Source organism: Podarcis erhardii (assembly GCF_964252035.2).
Source record: "Podarcis erhardii genome assembly, chromosome: 10".
NCBI lineage: Eukaryota > Metazoa > Chordata > Lepidosauria > Squamata > Lacertidae > Podarcis > Podarcis erhardii.
Genome location: NC_138500.1, coordinates 8715392 through 8733959, shown reverse-complemented (window position 1 = coordinate 8733959; position 18568 = coordinate 8715392). Strand labels below are relative to the sequence as shown.

Here is an 18568-nt window from a genome sequence, read left to right as displayed (position 1 = left end):
TGCTGTGAGCCTTTCTTTTTTATATAAATATAATTTTTTATTAAATTTTGTGTTTTGCAATTTAAAATACTCATTTTACATCCTTAAGATATCAGTGACTTCCCTTCTTCTCTTTCCATGGTTCATTTTACATATCATAAATCCCTGCATATTTTACAAAAACTATACCATTCAGTATTTCATTATTGCTTCCATCTAAACTTGTTTATAATAATAATAAAAAATAATAATTTATTATCTATACCACGCCCATTTGGCTGGGCTTCCCCAGCCACTCTGGGTGGCTTCCAACTAAATATTAAAATACAGTAATGCATCAAACATTAAAAGCTTAATGTCCCCTCACTGCAAGAAGCGAAGTTACAGGGAACCAGGCAGAGGGCCTTCTCGGTGGTGGCGCCCACCCTGTGTAACACTCTCCCAGCAGATGTCAAGGAAATAAACAACTACCTGACATTTAGAAGACATCTGAAGGCAGCCCTGTTCAGGGAAGTTTTTAATGTGAGACATTTTAATGTATTTCTAATCTTTGTTGGAAGCCGCCCAGAGTGGCTGGGGTGACCCAGTCAGATGGGCAGGGTACAAATAATAAAATTATTATTATTATTATTATTGAGAGACAATGGAGTGTGCCTCCAGGGGTGTTAACCACTGTGTTAAGCAGAACCAAAGTGACCTTTCTAGGGGGGAAAGGTCTGTTTTCCAGCGATATCTCCCCTTGTTCTTCAGGCTGCTTAGTCCAGGAGGCAGTGAGGAGTTCAAAAGCCGCCTCTTTTCAAAACCACGAGCCGGGTCAGGCTTGGCCTCTGTCCCTCCGCCTGGTCCCCTGCCATTCTTTATCTGAAGCCTGCAGCTGGGAGATCGACAGGAATAGTAACTCCCACAGGCTCTCCTCGCGGGACGAGGGAGGGGCTGCTTTCTGCCACCCCTGCAAAGGTCGCATTTCCGCCCCCTAAAAAAGGAATGCAAGAGAGGGCGTGGACCCCCACTCAGTATCACAATAAACCCGACTCTCCCTTCCTCCGTCCACATGGTAACAGCCTGGCCTCAAGGAAGCTACAGTTCTGAAATGGTCCAAGGATGCTTGTTTCATGTAATACAGTGGTGCCTCGCAAGACGAAAAGAATCCGTTCCGCGATTTTCTTTGTCTAGCGGTTTTTTCGTCTTGCGAAGCAAGCCCATTGACAGCTTAGCGGATTACCGCTATTAGCGGTCTAGCGGCTTTTAGCGATCAGCTCTTAAGCGGCTTATCAGCGGAACAGCTGATAAGCAGCTTAGCGGCTTAGGAAAGGGGAGGAAAAAGCAAAAAAAAACCCGCGGGAACTCGCAAGATTTTTTCGTCTTGCGAAGCAACCCCATTCGTTTAGCGAAGCGCCTCCAAAACGGAAAACCCTTTCGTCTAGCGGGTTTTCCATCTTGCGAGGCGTTCGTCTTGCAGGGCACCACTGTAATAATAATAATAATAATAATAATAATAATAATAATAATAATAATTTATTTATTTATACCCCGCCCATCTGGCTGAGTTTCCCCAGCTACTCTGGGCGGCTTCCAATCAAGTGTTAAAAACAATACAGCATTAAATATTAAAAACTTTCCTAAACAGGGCTGCCTTCAGATGTCTTTTAAAAAGAAGACAGCTGCTTATTTCCTTCACATCTGAAGGGAGGGTGTTCCACAGGGTGGGCGCCACTACCGAGAAGGCCCTCTGTCTGGTTCCCTGTAACCTCACTTCTCGCAATGAGGGAACCGCCAAAAGGCCCTCGGCGCTGGACCTCTGTCTCCAGGCTGAACGATGGGGGTGGAGACGCTCCTTCAGGTATAGAGGACCGAGGCCAGAAAGTCAGAATGTAAAGTCAGAACGGATCCTCACCCTCCACTGCCTTGCGGAATATCTTTGGACCCCATCAGGCAGGCCTAGAAAGGGGTCTTGTCGTCTGGACCTCCATGCACACTTGCCCAGGCTTGCGCCCCAGGGAGGTCTCTTCGGTGCTTCTGACGCACCGGTTTGACTTCACCCCCTGAGGCGCACTACAATGTCTCTCGAGAACCACAGCCTGTCAGACATATCAATTAGTGGCAACTGAGATGCCAATTGATCCTACAATGACAGTGAAGCAAGGGAGAAGAGGAGTTTGGATTTGATATCCCGCTTTATCACTACCTGAAGGAGTCTCACAGCGGCTAACAATCTCCTTTCCCTTCCTCCCCCACAACAAACACTCTGTGAGGTGAGTGGGGCTGAGAGACTTCAGAGAAGTGTGACTGGCCCAAGGTCACCCAGCAGCTGCATGTGGAGGAGCGGGGAAGCGAACCCGGTTCACCAGATTATGAGTACACTGCTCTTAACCACTACACCACACTGGCTCTCGATGTACAATATCATAGTCAAAGGCGACTATGGGGTTGTGGCGCTCATCTCGCCTACCGGCCAAGGGAGCTGGTGTTTGTCCACAGACAGCTTTCTAGTCATGTGGTCAGCATGTCTGAACCACTTCTGGTGCAACGGGACACCATGACGGAAATTGGAGCACACGGAAACGCCTTTTATCTTCCCGCCTCAGCGGTACCTATTTATCTACTTGCGCTGGTGTGCTTTCGAACTGCCAGGTTGGCAGGAGCTGGGACAGAGCAACAGGAGCTCACTTCGCAGTGGGGATTCGAACTGCCCACCTTTGGATTGGCCAGCCCAAGAGGCTCAGTGGTTTAGACCAGAGCGCCACCCATGTCCCAGACACAGTAAAACGGCACAGTCTTAACCCGCAAGGTTGTACCAGCATCACTTAGCTTCAGTTAATAAGAACATGAGAAGAGACTGCTTGACCAGGATAGCGGCTCATTTAGTCCGGCATTCTATTCTCGCAGTGGCCCCTTTTTGTTTGATTGCACAATTTCTTTTATTTAGCGGGATTTATACCGCTTATTATTATTTTTTAAACCCTTATGTGGTTTACATAAAACAGTACAAACTAGTGATCAAGACAGACGTTTGAAACAGCAGATTTAAGATGATATTAATAGACAGGATTGTAAGTTTTTATATGCAGTGACGGCAGCAAGAATATTATTGGCACAAAAATGGAAGCAAGAAGAATTACTGACGAAAGAAGAATGGCGGATGAAATTGATGGACTCTGCAGAACTGGATAAATTAACAGGAAGGATTCGAAACCTGCGGGACCAGAGATTCTTAGAAGACTGGAGTAAATATACGAACTATTTGAAAAGTAATTGTAATGTACGGATTACGCTAGTAGGATTGCAAGAAGTTTTGTAAGGATGACTATTTGAAATATTGCAAGAAAGACCATGAGGAGAATTATTAGTTAATGATAATTAAGAGTAATAGAGAAATTAAGAAATGCAGAATAAGTGATAAAGAACAGAAAATCATCAGAGGTGTTGACGGAAGTATACGACAAGAAGTTATGTTGGAAATGATATGTTAGAAAAACCCCAATAAAAATGTATATATATATGAAACAGCAGATATAACAGAATACAGTGGTACCTTGGGTTAAGAACTTAATTCGTTCTGGAGGTCCGTTCTTAACCTGAAACTGTTCTTAACCTGAGGTGACACTTTAGCTAATGGGGCCTCCTGAAGCAAAGTTCTTAACCCGAGGTACTATTTCTGGGTTAGCGGAGTCTGTAACCTGAAGCGTCTGTAACCTGAGGTGTCTGAAACCTGAGGTACCATTGTAATAAAAAAATAGATAAATGAATAGTTTTCAAAATAAATATACGCATAAATTTATCTGGGTAGGTATACAAAGAAGTGTTCAGACGGCACCGACAACAGAACCAACCAAGGCAACTGCGCAATGTTAAGAAGCTGGGAGTTGCAAAAGATAGATGGGGACCACACTAAAAGATTGGTTTTTTTCTTTGCAAATGCAGAGCTCACTTTATGTGGTAGCAAGTTACGTCTGCAGGCAAAATGTCTGTGTCCTTCCTCCACAGTTGAGGCAGCTGAAAGCAGAGCAAAGCTTTTTCTCCTTTTCCTTTCCTGGGTGGGTGGGTAAGGCCGAAGGGGGAAATCGATGTCCTGGATTGTTCACTGCTTTGTCTAAATATTTGGAGAAAGACTCTTCGGAGGTGCTAAGGGACGGGGACAGGACGCCGTGGCCTGCCAGACAGGAAGGAACGGTCCCTGGGCGTGGAGCGGCATTGTTAAGATGGATTGTTAAAGGGGAGGGGGTCAAGGTCTTGAGGAGAACAGAGCTGCGCCTGAACATTGCCTCCCCTCACTCAATAAAATAAAATAAAATCTAGATCATATCCCTTTCCCTTTCCACAGTCAAAACGGACTCACTGTGGCAAATTTAGGATTTTAAACAAAGCTGCTCAGGGACAAAATGTGAGGATAAGGAGAAGGGGTTGGAAGAGGACAGGCTGAGATGGAAGGGGGTTTGAGGAAAACCAGGATGGGGAAGGGGTGGGAAAGGTCTCTCTCCCTCTCTCATTGATTTATGAGGGAAAGCACTTTGCGCATGCTCAGAATTGCTACTACCAACTATTTAAAGGATTCTCCTGAACAGTGGCCATTTTTGCTCTTTTTTATTTAATAACATTTTATTCTGCACTCTGTGCATGCTCAGAATTGCTACTACCAACTATTTAAAGGATTCTCCTGAACAGTGGGTGTTTTTGCTCTTTTTTATTTAATAACATTTTATTCTTTTTTCCATACATGAAAGTTACATTTGTTACTCGACAATTGCCGTATTTTCCTGTGTATAAGATACCCCCCTTGTATAAGACGACCCCCTTTTTTTTTAACCCAAAATTAAGAAATTAAGTTTTTTAGCTTTTTTGGGGGGTGGTGGAGGTCGCTTCCACCAATCACTCGCCCGCCTGCCCACCACTGCCGATTGCTTGCCGCAGCCTCCAATCGGTCGCCTAATTGCCACTGCCAATCTCCTGCTTGCTGCCGCCATTAATCACATGCCCCCCCCCCGCATTCACTATCCATAAATAAGACGACACCCAATTTTTGCCTAATTTTTTCTTAGCAAAAAGCACCTTCTTATACACGGAAAAATACGGTATATTCCAATGCAACAAAACTAGAGACTTCCTGCTCAGCCAGCACCGATGTTTCTAACTCAAATGACATATAGATACATTTTAAGGTTCCTTCTTGTCTAATTTCTCCCTCTCTAACATGTTTGCTTAATACATTCTGCTATTTTCTTACACTGCTGTGGTCCTCAGGTATGGGAAATAGCTTTTATATATAGACTAGAAAGGGTTTCCAGTTTTCCTGAAGAGATTCTAAATTTGTCTCTTTTATCAGTGCTTTAAATTCTGCCACCTCTGCATATTCCAAGATTTTCATCAACCGTTGTCTCTTTGAAGATGTTCTCTCCTCCTTCGATTTCTATGCACAGAGAATCCTTGCTGCTGTGGCCACATACATAAATGCTGTTGAAGCTTCCTTTGGGACTGTGCTGACTGGATGAGGCCAGTCCGGTTCACTCACGGGGTACCCTCCCCCCACCCCTTCCTCCCCCCCAAATCCACTTTGCACCCCTCTATGGCCTTTCAAGCATTGCACATTCTTTGGCGAGACTTAACAGGCCTGGACAATCTGAGCTAATCGAATTCCCACACTAGCAGGAATCTAAAACTAACATCCCTTCCCCAGAATGAGGTAATGTCACTTGAATCAACAAACCGAGCACCAAACACATGCTGAATCACACACACACACACACACAGAGAGAGAGAGAGAGAGAGAGAGAGAGAGAGAGAGAGAGAGAGAGTGAGTTTGGGGTGGGGTGGAAGGAAGAAAAACCCCCACACTGACCCCAAACAGTCAGACGTCAAACCCCAAGCATGTTGGAGTTATAGCAGGAATTTGGTTCCTGGGTTTTCGGACTGGGTTGGTACATTAACGGCTCAGGAGACAACTCTCCCCCAGCAAGAAAGAGAGAATCTTACTGTGATATCTCATGTTATGTTTGCTTCATGTTACGTTTTTTTTCAGATTGTATCTCACGGTGACCTGGAGCTACCGGAAGGGGTTACTTTCGGGTTTCACCGCTTGCGCATGCACAGTAGTGATAAATCGCGCTTTGCACATGCGCACAAGCGCCAAATCGCACCACACACCTGCGCAGATATGGCGCTTCAGGTTGCGGGCTTTTCACGTTGCGAACGGGCCTCCGGAATGGATCCCGTTCGCAACCAGAGGTACCACTGTAATCTGCGATTCCCACAAGTTTAAGGCTGGAACTAAGCAGCCTTTAGCTCGGCTAAAGACGCACGTGAGGTACAATGGCAAATTGGCATAAGGGGCATTTGGTGATAAGAAACAGCTGGTAATAAGAAAGAGGCATGCTTCACCCTCACCCTCCCTCCTTATCTTCTTTATCTATCAGGGCAGAGTTTGGAGGAGAATAAGAAAACTTCCAGAAAAAGGCTCCCTTGCAAATGTCAACTCCACACCCAATTTTGGGCGTCACTAGGCAAACGAGAGAAACCATTGTAACTTTGCCATTTCCTGAAGGGAAAAGTATAGTGAAGGCAGGTGTCAACAGGCAGGGAGTTCCAAAGTGTTAAGTGATGCCACATGAAAAGATTGAGTCCTTACAAATGCAGAACAGGGATTATGTGACGCGGGTGGCGCTGTGGGTTAAACCACAGAGCCTAGGACTTGCCGATCAGAAGGTAGGCGGTTCAAATCCCTGCGACGGGGTGAGCTCCCGTTGCTCGGTCCCTGCTCCTGCCAACCTAGCAGTTCGAAAGCACGTCAAAGTGCAAGTAGATAAATAGGTACCACTCCGGCGGGAAGGTAAACGGCGTTTCCGTGTGCTGCTCTGATTCGCCATAAGCGGCTTAGTCCTGCTGGCCACATGACCCGGAAGCTGTACGCCGGCTCCCTCGGCCAATAAAGCGAGATGAGCATTGCAACCCCAGAGTTGGCCACGACTGGACCTAATGGTCAGGGGTCCCTTTATCTTTACCTCAAATAGCTGTTGGTTGGGCATATATTGGGCAAGGCAATACCTCAAGTAAACTGCGCCCAAGCCATTAAGGACTTTATATACCAATAGCAACCCTGGAATGACCCTGATGTTGGGAAACATGGAGGGCACAAGGCGAAGGGGATGACGGAGGACGAGATGGTTGGACAGTGTTCTTGAAGCTACCAGCATGAGTTTGACCAAACTGCGGGAGGCAGTGGAAGACAGGATTGCCTGGCGTGCTCTGGTCCAGGGGGTCACGAAGAGTCGGACACGACTAGACAACTAAACAACAAAGCAACCCTATGCATTTACTAGGAGCAGGAACGTTGCAAACGCATTGGCAACAAGTGTTGAAAATGACCCCAAATGGAAGGTGTGTTTGCGACCCTTGTGAAGCGGAACTTGGAATGAGGCAAATGGGTCGCCTGAGCCCTTGAGGAATGTGTTGGAAAAGACCCAAATCTGGTTTTCTTCGCTGACGCATCCACCGAAATTGCTTCCCACCGATCTACATGATCTACAGCTGCTTTCAATGTGGGGTAGGACTTGGCTCTGCTTGCATTTTGCCGTGAACCCAATTTGCCCTTCCTGGAACGACACAGGGGCTGAAATGCAACTATCCTTCAGAACGAACACTTTACCGAAATTTTGCAATGCGCATGTCCAACCACATTTCAAGGGGAAGTGCGCATAAAGGTAAAGGTAAAGGGACCCCTGACCATTAGGTCCAGTCGTGACCGACTCTGAGGTTGCAGTGCTCATCTCGCTTTATTGGCTGGGTCATGTGGCCAGCATGACTAAGTCGCTTCTGGTGAACTACAGCAGCACTTGGAAACGCCGTTTACCTTCCCACCGGAAGATACCTATTTATCTACTTGCACTTCATGCTTTCGAACTGCTAGGTTGGCAGGAGCAGGGACAGAGCAACGGGAGCTCACCCTGTCGTGGGGATTCGAACTGCTGACCTTCTGATCTGCAAGTCCTAGGCTCTGTAGTTTAACCCACAGTGTCACCCGCATCCCCTCAGACTGATGAAAATAACAAAAATGCATATTGCAAGCCAACGTGCACAGACAAATGTTTATGTGAGGGGAAATGCACACTGAGGCTTTTTTTTTTTTTTTTAAAGACAAAACACATTGCAAAACTGACACCTATATGTGGAAAACTAAAATTAAGACTGGAGAAACCCAGAAACTGAGAGAAATTGACATGTTTGTCTTCCCCTAAGCATCAGAGGGTCTTGTTATCTGTTGAGAACAACCTGGGACCAAGGAGGGTTATTCTATTCATTTCTCCTCCTCCTGAGAGGGAGATTCTGCTCCTAAGAGAGGCCTGACGGAAGACACCCATTATTTCACAGCTGCATCTTTCCCTGCAGGGGAGCCGAAGGAAGGTGAGGGAGAGGAAATTGCTATTGTGATTGTGGGAATAACCCCAAAACGCCCCAAATAACTGTGGGGTTCGACAGTTCTGGAGGATTTCACGAGGGTCTCTTTCAAAACGTAATTGGCGCTTGTCGTTAGCGATTATTTCCAACAATGGTTATGTCCCTGCGAAAATCAGGCCTGCAGACTTCCTGACTTGGCTGCCGGAAAAGATGATATCACAGCTGCCATAATGAGCTGAAAGACACTCCATTCACACGCTTGCAACTCAACTCACAAGGGACAGGGGCAGGAGGGAGGGTACTGGAAACTGGGGGCCCCCATGACTGTACTTAACCAGCTGTCTATTTTTAGTTGAATTGTAGGACTAACCTGGTGGGCGTCGCATCAAGCACTTTGCAGTGTGCACCCTGCAAACATTAAGTCTTAAAAATCCCAGCTGGATGGGTTTTTTTAGTGGATGCTGACAATTCAGAGCTTGTTCTGGCGGCTTTCAAACCACCCATTTCAAGTTAAAATGTGACTCTATTCCCATATGCAAATACAATGGCTGAGATAGGTACCTGGCCGCTGTAACCACACCCAGTTGGATTGCTGCAATTGTGTGGCATGCGGGGCAATCCTTGAAGAGTGTCTGGAATCTGCAGAATGCCACGAGCAGTTTGCTATCTGGAGCGGCGAGGAGATGGGATCTCGCTAATTCAAGGTGCTAGCATGGACAGCTTGGGACCAACTAGCCTGAGTGTTAAAATCCACTCAGGAGGGTTTTGCTGGTGATCCCACCTCTCTGCATGATGCAGAGGGCAACTACGGAGAGCAGAGCCTTTTGGGCGGTGGCACCCTGTTTCCCAGAACTCCCTACCAGGGAAAGAATGGCTGTCTACCCCTCAGTACACTCATTTAGTATTCTTGCAATGACAAACCTAAACAGCATCTTCAAAAGCAGAGACATCACCTTGCCAACAAAGGTCCATATAGTTGAAGCTATGGATTTCCCAGTAGTGATGTATGGAAGTGAGAGCTAGACCATAAGGAAGGCTGATCGCCAAAGAATTGATGCTTTTGAATTCTGGTGCTGGAGGAGACTCTTGAGAGTCCCATGGACTGCAAGAAGATCAAACCTCTCCATTCTGAAGGAAATCAGCCCTGAGTGCTCCCTGGAAGGACAGATACTGAAGCTGAGGCTCCAATACAGTGGTGCCCCGCAAGACGAACGCCTCGCAAGACGGAAAACCCGCTAGAAAGGGTTTTCCGTTTTGGAGGCGCTTCGCAAAACGAATTTCCCTATGGGCTTGTTTCGCAAGACGAAAATGTCTTGTGAGTTCCTGCGGGGTTTTTTCCCTCCCCCCCTTTTTCTAAGCAGCTAAGCCGCTTATCAGCTGATCCGATAAGCCGATAAGCCACTAAAAGCCGCTAAAAGCTGCTAAAAGCCGCTAAAAGCCGCTAAACCACTAATAGCGCTAATCCGCTAAGCTGTCAATGGGCTTGCTTCGCAAGACGAAAAAACCGCTATACGAAGAGACTCACGGAATGGATTAATTTCATCTTGCGAGGCACCACTGTACTCTGGCCAGCTCATGAGAAGAGAAGACTCCCTGGAAAAGACCCTGATGTTGGGAAAGATGGAGGGCACAAGGAGAAGGGGATGACAGAGAACGAGACGGTTGGACAGTGTTGTTGAAGCTACCAGCATGAGTTTGACCAAACTGCGGGAGGCAGTGGAAGACAGGAGTACCTGGCGTGCTCTGATCCAGGGGGTCACGAAGAGTCGGACACGACTAAACGACTAAATAACAACAACATTCTTGCAGAACTTGCTGCGTTGGCATCCTCAATTGCATATTCCATGGGTGAACATAAGGTCAGACCAAAGGACCATCTAGCCAAGCATCTTGTCCCTGACCTGATGCCTCTGGGAAGCCAGGAAGGAAGGAGTCACTAGCAATGCAAATAACGCTGAAAAGCTGGATTCACACCCTAGCCGGCACTTCCTTGGTCTCCTGCCCTGAGGCAGAAGATATAGAAGCCTGATTAGTCGCACCAACAGGGTAAACAACAGCTTCTATCCCTGGGCTGTTAGGCTGCTGAATGAAAAGATAACAACAGGGCAACTGACTTTCGGGTTTGGTGGGTGTGTGTCAGTAAAAGAGGGGAATTAAGATTAAGAGAGCTGAGTGGGAGGTGCTCATGTAATCTCACTGAATAAAAATTGTACAAGTGATAATAAAGTATAAAGTATTTCATATCACATTCATCAATTTTGCGTACTTAAATAAACTAAATAGTTCTACAGCCATACCTTGGGTTGAAGTTGCTTCAGGTTGAGCGTGTTTGGGTCGTGCTCTGTGGCGACCCGGAAGTAACGGAACATATTACTTCCGGGTTTCACTGCTTGTGCATGCGCAGACGCTCAAAATGACATCATGCGCATGCGCGGAAGTGGCGAATTGCAACCCATACACAGATGTGGGTTGCGTTTACTTCAGGATCTGAACAGGGCTCCGGAGCAGATTCTCTTCATATCCAGAGGTACCACTGTACTTAGATTTTGCATACATGTGCGATTAATTGCTACCCAGCAAATTCCATAGTGTTGCTATCTTCCTTAGTAGATCGAGCAAGCCAGTATTCTAAATAATGCTTTTTATGGGGTAAGGTAAGGGGCACTGGGGGTGAGTTTGTGGAAAATAATAATAATAATAATAATAATAATAATAATAATAATACTACTACTACAGTGGTACCTCAGGTTAAGTACTTAATTCGTTCCGGAGGTCCGTACTTAACCTGAAACTGTTCTTAACCTGAAGCACCACTATAGCTAATGGAGCCTCCTGCTGCCGCTGCGCCGCCAGAGCACGATTTCTGTTCTCATCTTGAAGCAAAGTTCTTAACCTGAAGCACTATTTCTGGGTTAGCGGAGTCTGTAACCTGAAGCGTATGTAACCTGAAGCGTATGTAACCTGAGGTGTCACTGTAATAATAATTTATTATTTATACCCTGCTATGACGAGGCCTATGACTTGGCCCAAGATAAAAAGGATACCCTGCGGGAATTGATTTGGGAAGCTTTGACGGTGATGGAGACAAAGCAGCGAGGGCTGTTAAAGGGTATGAGAGGCTACCATATGCAGTGGAAATGAAAAATGGAAATGAAATGAAAGCCTGGGAAGTGATACATGAAGATTTGAAGAAAACGTTGAAAATGACTTGTGCTGAAAATAAGAAATGTATACTAAGAGATTAGATTGGAAAATTTTCAGACGGGACTGATGGAAGTAAAAAAATTTGAATAAGATGTAAAAATATGTTTAATTACTGTTGAAAATTGTATGTTTTTTTAAAAAACCTAATAAAAATTTATATATATATATATATATAGAGAGAGAAAATAACTTGTGCCAAAAAAATAAATAAATAAAATTGAAGCTATGATTCTGGAAGGTACAGGACGTAATGGATTTACCATGCAAAGGACTTGGTTCCTGCATCTGAGAATAGATACCAGGCCAAGACCAGAGCAGCCCTATAGAAGGAAGACGCCACCGCCAAAGACGACGAAGGAGACTGGCAAAACAAACTAATGAACTAATGAACTATACTGGACACACCAGACAATTTCCTCCCATCCCCCCTCTTTTCTTAAAAAAAAAAGGGGGAGAAATGTTCAGTCATAATCAGTAAGTTTTGTGTATTAGCTGACCTTTTAAAGGTCACTTGTAATAATATGCATAAGGTTTTAAAACTGGGTAGTTAAGAGTGTAAGATTCTGTGGACGTGTATAAATAAGTAAAAAAAAAATGGAACCAGGAGTTGAAGTTGGAGGGAAGTCAATTAAGATGTATGATTTTGATTGTGATGTTCTTTGGGGGTTTATTTATTGTATTTTTGTTATCATAAAATTAAGAAATTGTATCCAAAAGAGAGAGGAAAAGTTGCTTTTTCCAGGGTAGTGGAGATGGCAAAGAAGGGAATCGTGGCCGCCACAACAGCAGCAAGAATACTCATCGCAAAGTATTGGAAAACACAAGACCTACCCACCCGGGAAGAATGGCAGATGAAGCTGATGGACTATATGGAACTGGCTGAGATGACTGGCAGAATCCGAGACCAGGGAGAAGAGTCGGTGGAGAAAGAGTGGAAGAAATTTAAAGTTTATCTTCAGAAATATTGTAAATTTAAGGAATGTTAGAAAGATGTTTGGGGAAAAAAATTATGTGGTTTTAGTAGAAAGGATATAAAGGATTAAGCAAAAATGAATTGGTGAAAGAGAGAAGGTAAAATTATAATATGTTAAGATAAATTATTAGGATAAAAACAAAGTTGGAAGGATTTGCTGGAATATTTAATTGAATTGGAATACAAAAATGGGAGGCGTGAGAAAGTCAAGGAAATAAGTGAATATAAATAAGTGAGTTAAAGGTTTGACTTTTTTTTATGTATTTCTTTTCTTTTTTCTGTTTTTTGAGGATATGTATTGTTTTTTTCTTTTTCTTCTTTGATTGTCTTCTTTTCTTTTTCTTTTTGTAACCTTTAAAATCTTATTAAAAATTTATTTTTTTAAAAAAAGAAGGGAATCGTGGCCAGGTGGCGGCAGCAGTGAGTAAAGTATGAGACCAACCGGGGAGCTATCACAGCCTAACAATTTCAGGAAACTGAACGCTGAGCGTTGTTTAAACTTGAGGGTCTTCAGAAAATGAAGGCTCCAAAAGGGAAAGTACTATTGATCACCCCAGGATAAATAGTGCTTTTTTTCCCCCAAGGAGAGAAGCTCCATAAAAATCTAATCATATGAGACCACCAATAAGAGACTCCTTGGGAGGTACTTACACATGGCGTGGATTGGTTCAAGGTCAAAATGATTGCCTGGTCTTCTGGTGGCACTGCTTTTTCACAAACAATCTAGGAAAAAACCAGACAACAAAAACGCTGAACGAATTCCCATGGAATGGAAAAAAAACACAGGATCTCTAACGAAAACAAAGGCTCTCCACAAATGCAAACCTCTGGCCTCACCCTCGTTCGGCTCTGCAGGGAAATGCAGGTGAAGCCCAGAGAGAAAAGTCGTGAGAGCACTTTACTGAGCAAGTGGAACAAAAACGGTGTATAATTTGAAGGGGGAAAGGAACGGAAAGGTTTCACCTGCCTTCCTTCCGGCCTTGTACATAGCATGGAGACCTTCAACCAAAGCACTCAGGGGGAAAACTCCTTCAGAAGGAAGCAGAAAGTTAGAGGATATACTGCTTTGGGCTGAGCCCTGGGTACCTTGGTCTGGGCTACAAAAGAAGTATCGGGAAACGCGACGGGGGGCTGCGGAGAGGCTGAGGGGGTCTTCCTTGTGACTGAAGTCCCAGAACTTGAACTGGGTGGTGGTGGAACCGCTCCCGCCGTATGTGTGGCTGTGGTGCCCGCTGTCCGCCCAAGTTCTTTTGTTGTCGCTGTTCTCGTGGTTGACTCGGCTTTCTTTGGCTTCTCTGTGGGCGTTGCAGCAGGGACGACGGCCTTGTTTGTAGATTTCTCTGTTGTAGAAGCAACAGTGGTGACACTTCCTGAACCTGGTGTGGTGTTGGCAGCGCCTGCAGTCTTCCCTGTTTAAAAAGAAAAAAGCTGAGGTGAGGAAAATCAGCACTCCCTCCTAATTATTATTATTATCTAATTGATTTTTGATTTTTGAATTTTACTGTTATTCATGTTTTTATACTGTACTTTATGCTGCTTTTATAATTAAGTGTTTTAAAGTGTTTTAAATTTGTTGTTAGCTGCCCTGAGCCCGGTTTTTGAACTGGGAAGGGTGGGGTATAAATAAAAAAATATTATTATTATTATTATTATTATTATTATTATTGTTATTATTATTATTATCAAAACCACAACTTCTATGGTCAGTTTTCTTTTTCACCTGAGAATGAGGCAGGGATTTTCTGAATAAAGCACCTTGCAGTCTGGGCTCACAGCCACCTTTCACACTGGCGTCTCTTCCGCTGCACCTGTTGAACTCTCAGCCTGATGGGAGGGCGTTCCACAGGGCGGGCGCCACTACCGAGAAGGCCCTCTTTTGACGAAGGGTGGTATATAAATTTAACTAATAAATAACAACAACAACCTCTGCTGCCAGCCAGTGTGGACAGCACTAGACTAGATGAGCCAAGGATCTGGGTACAGTACCTGGAGTGGCAGCAGCTGAACTGCTTGGCTTCAGAGTCGGGGCACTTGTCGCCACAACGCCAGAGTGTGGCGTCAAGGCCACTGCTTTTGACCCAACACCTGGCAAGGACGTTGTCGTCTCCCGGGGGGCCGCAGGTGTAGTTTTGGTCGACGCCGGTACAGTTGGTTTGGGGGTGGTTGCAGCCACTGATGTAGCTATGGCGACAGGAGATCCCTTGACTCCACTTGAAGTTGTGCCTGTGGGTTTATTAGTGGTCCCCGCAAGCGTACTCAGTGGGGGGCTTCCTGCAGTTGTCGAGACACTGCTTTTGGCTGTAGTAGCAGAGACGGTGGTCTTCGGGGTCGACACATTTGCCGGTGGAGGAGCGGTACGTCCGGGGGTTAAGGTGGTGGGCTTAGCACTGCTTGTGGGCGTCACCGACGTGCCACTCGTGGTTCCAGCTATGGTAGTTCCTAAAAAGACCCAGAGAGTTAGGCATGTTTTGGAAACGGTTAACTTGTTCTCTTTCCCCCATCCCCACAACCTTCTGAAGGACATAATCATCGCTAACACTGTTTACTAAGCAGAGGCTGGGTGGGCCCCTGCCATGGATGCTTCAGTCGAGATTCCTACAGAAGATCCTTGCAGGGTCGGGCCAATGCCCATCTAGATCCTGGTTCCACAGCGGCCAACCAGGCATCCCTGCGAGCAGGACCTGAGCACAACAGATCTCTCTTGGCGTGCGATTTCCAGCAACTGGTATAAACACTTGGCTCACATGCTGCCAGCTACCCTGGGATAACCATTGCTCCCAAGCTCTGACTGCTTCATCTATTCAACATGGCTGAAACAACAAGCTATGAGTCAACGCACAGTCAGTGCAAGGAGAATCGTAAACCTTTTTTCTGTCTGAGGGCCACATGGACAAGCACCCAAGGGCCACACATGCCAGGGGTGGGTAGGGCCAGAGGGGAAAAATGGGTGGAGCAATGGATGCAAATATTGCATACACAACTCTTGGAGGATAAAGAGTGGTGTATGCAATATTTGCATCCATTGCTCCGCCCATTTTTTATCTAGCCAAGCAAGGAGCATGTGCACATTCCAGTTAGGCAAAAAACATTTGGGGTGCAAAGGAGGGTCAGTGGGGGGCCAGTTAGATGGGCTGGGAGGATCAAATTTGGCCCCCTGGACTTTAGTCTCTTAAGCTTTGTGCTTGTACTTTGAATTTGATCCAGGCCTACGAGAGACACAGATTTCCTCTAGTTCAGACTGAGATTCTGAACTGTTGGTTATGAGTCAGGATAGAGCAGTTATACCTAGAGGCAAGCTTTCACTATTGGTTTGTTTGGGTATTTTATTAGAACAATCTCATTCATAAAGAAATAAGTGATAAAGGAAAAGGAAAAACAAATTCTGAAAAAGAAAGGGGCAAAAGTGATACAGTAGGTAAAATCTATACATTTTCTATAGAGAAAAATATTATACAGCGGTACCTCGGGTCAAGTACTTAATTCGTTCCGGAGGTCCGTACTTAACCTGAAACTGTTCTTAACCTGAAGCACCACTTTAGCTAATGGGGCCTCCTGCTGCCACCGCACCGCCGGAGCACGATTTCTGTTCTCATCCTGAAGCAAAGTTCTTAACCTGAAGCACTATTTGTAGCTTAGTGGAGTGTGTAACCTGAAGCGTATGTAACCCAAGGTACCACTGTACTCCTGATACAACTCTGGTTAGTCATAACGTATTACATTCTGTATAAACTCTTTCCAAATATCTGTACAGTGGTACCTCGGGTTACATATGCTTCAGTTACGTATGCCTCAGGTTACAGACTCCGCTAACCCAGAAATAGTACCTCGGGTTAAAAACTTTGCTTCAGGATGAGAACAGAAATCACGTGGCGGTGGCAGCGGGAGGCCCCATTAGCTAAAGTGGTGCTTCAGGTTAAGAACAGTTTCAAGTTAAGAACAGACCTCTGTAACAAATTACGGTAAGTACTTAACCCGAGGTACCACTGCATTATAAATATTTCTATTTAAGGCCATATTGAAGCAGAACACCAAAGTCTTAAAAACAAAACAAAAAACAAAAGCAAGAAAGGAAAAAGACTCGTCTCATTCATTCCGTCCCTCCCCCATCTTCATCTGAGCCATTTAGGGGGTCCTCTTGTATCGCGTTCCTGATTCTTGTCTCGGGGCCATTTCCTATCTGGGCAACTTCCTTCTACGTCCAGCCACCTTTGGTGACACGGCGCTTAAGGCTGGCTCAGAGTCTATTAATAGCAGGAAAGGGAAATACAAAAGAATAACTTCGGGTCGAGCAGGAGGGGGACACACCCAGCCCAGCCCGTCCTGAGCCTGCTTGCGCCAACGTCAGTGGCATGGAGCCATAGAGGTCGTGGGATGCAAGGCAGAGCTGTCTGAGGAACCACTGACACTCCTGAGTGTGGGGACTGCAAGCCGGGCTTCGGGAAATCCCTTTCCCCGCTCTGCAGCCTTTTCCAATTAAGCGGGAGCAAGGGGTTGAAGGAATCAAAGGCTTCTTTGCAGACTCTCTCAAGGGCAGCTGAGGTATGAGGGAGGCTGTGAAAGAGAGAAGGTCCCAGAATTGTATTTCTCCACTCCTGGATTTTTCTAAAAAATTGCTCGCCGTAAGCAAGAGAAGCAAAGAATCTCACCGAAATCAAAATCCGGTCAGAAGCAGAACTTCCCTGCTGTTGCAAACAAACCTCCAAGTTGTTTGAAGATGCCTAGTTTGCTCAGCAGAAATTGCCTATGTAAAAATGCATCGTTTGAAGGGATATTGCGCATAAAAATGTATGTGCTAGCGAAAATTGCAGGCAGAAATGGGCGTCTTAGGAGAATTTTGCACTAAAACGGTGACGACTTTTCAGGAGGACTTTAAAAAGGCAAATAAATCACAAACCGACGTGGAAATGTTAAGGATTGGATCTAAGGTTGGAAAAACGGGAAACCGAAATTGAGATATTTGCGCATCTCTAGATTCAAGTTTCGTTCCTTCCTTGACGGGTCACCAGGGCAGGGTTAACTGACGGTGCTTTGACCTTTGAGCTGAAGATAATAAATGCTTGTCTTTGCCGCCAGGGAGAGGTTAAAACCATTCTCAAAACCCACACGCAGTTCTTGTTCCCTATCGCACACAAACCTCCGAGGGGACAAGCTGTTTGAGGATGTGTTGCTTGCTCCGCTCCCAAGGCTATGGCTAGATAAAAATAATTTTCTGGCTCGGGCCAAGCGGATGGAGGAACTCTGCCTCCTGCTCTTATCAACCCGGCCCAGACGAGGCCAAGAAGGGTAACAGGTTCGTGACGGGCCTTGCTCTACGAGATAGCTGGCGCAGGGGGCGGCTGGGGCGAAGGCTTCTAGCCTAGTCTGGGACGGGATCGATGGCTGGCAGGGAAATAAACGTTCATGAAAAGCACCATATGGTAGCCTTGGAAACCTAGGGCCCGTTCGCCAGGCACACAGCTCTCATTCTCAGTTAAGAAGGGCCTTATTGGTTGAGAAGAAGAAGAAAAAGAAGAAAAAGAAGAAGAGTTTGGATTTGATATCCCGCTTTATCACTACCCTAAGGAGTCTCAAAGCAGCTAACATTCTCCTTTCCCTTCCTCCCCCACAACATACACTCTGTGAGGTGAGTGGGGCTGAGAGACTTCAGAGAAGTGTGACTGGCCCAAGGTCACCCAGCAGCTGCATGTGGAGGAGCGGGGAAGCGAACCCGGTTCACCAGATTACGAGTCCACCGCTCTTAACCACTACACCACACTGGCTCTCTAAGCATCTCTTGAGCATCCCCCAGCAACTCCAATTAGAGCTGGGGACCATACCCTGTCTGAAACCCTGGGAAGCTGCTTCCAGTAGTCACGTAATGTCAGTGTCCTGTCAACATCTAGGAGCCTGTAGGTTCTCCATCCTGACTTGAAGGACCATCAGCTTGCAGGGCTTGGGGAGGTCTCTGCTTTGAGAATGGGAAGAGTCGTGGTGCATCAGAATAGACAATACTGATGGTCTGACAAAAGAGGCTGCCTTATCATGAGT

General features: G+C 45.7%; 1 protein-coding gene across 1 annotated transcript in view; it reads right to left on the bottom strand.

The window, feature by feature from the left end:
• Positions 1-18568, bottom strand: part of PODXL (podocalyxin like) — a 79893-nt gene that overhangs the window by 12481 nt on the left and 48844 nt on the right. Inside the window, exons 2-4 of the mRNA XM_081880278.1 lie at positions 14528-14980; positions 13628-13950; positions 13193-13264 (exon numbers count right to left, since the gene is read on the bottom strand). Coding sequence (XP_081736404.1) covers positions 13193-13264; positions 13628-13950; positions 14528-14980 — 848 coding nt within the window. The remainder of the gene's footprint in view (positions 1-13192; positions 13265-13627; positions 13951-14527; positions 14981-18568) is intronic.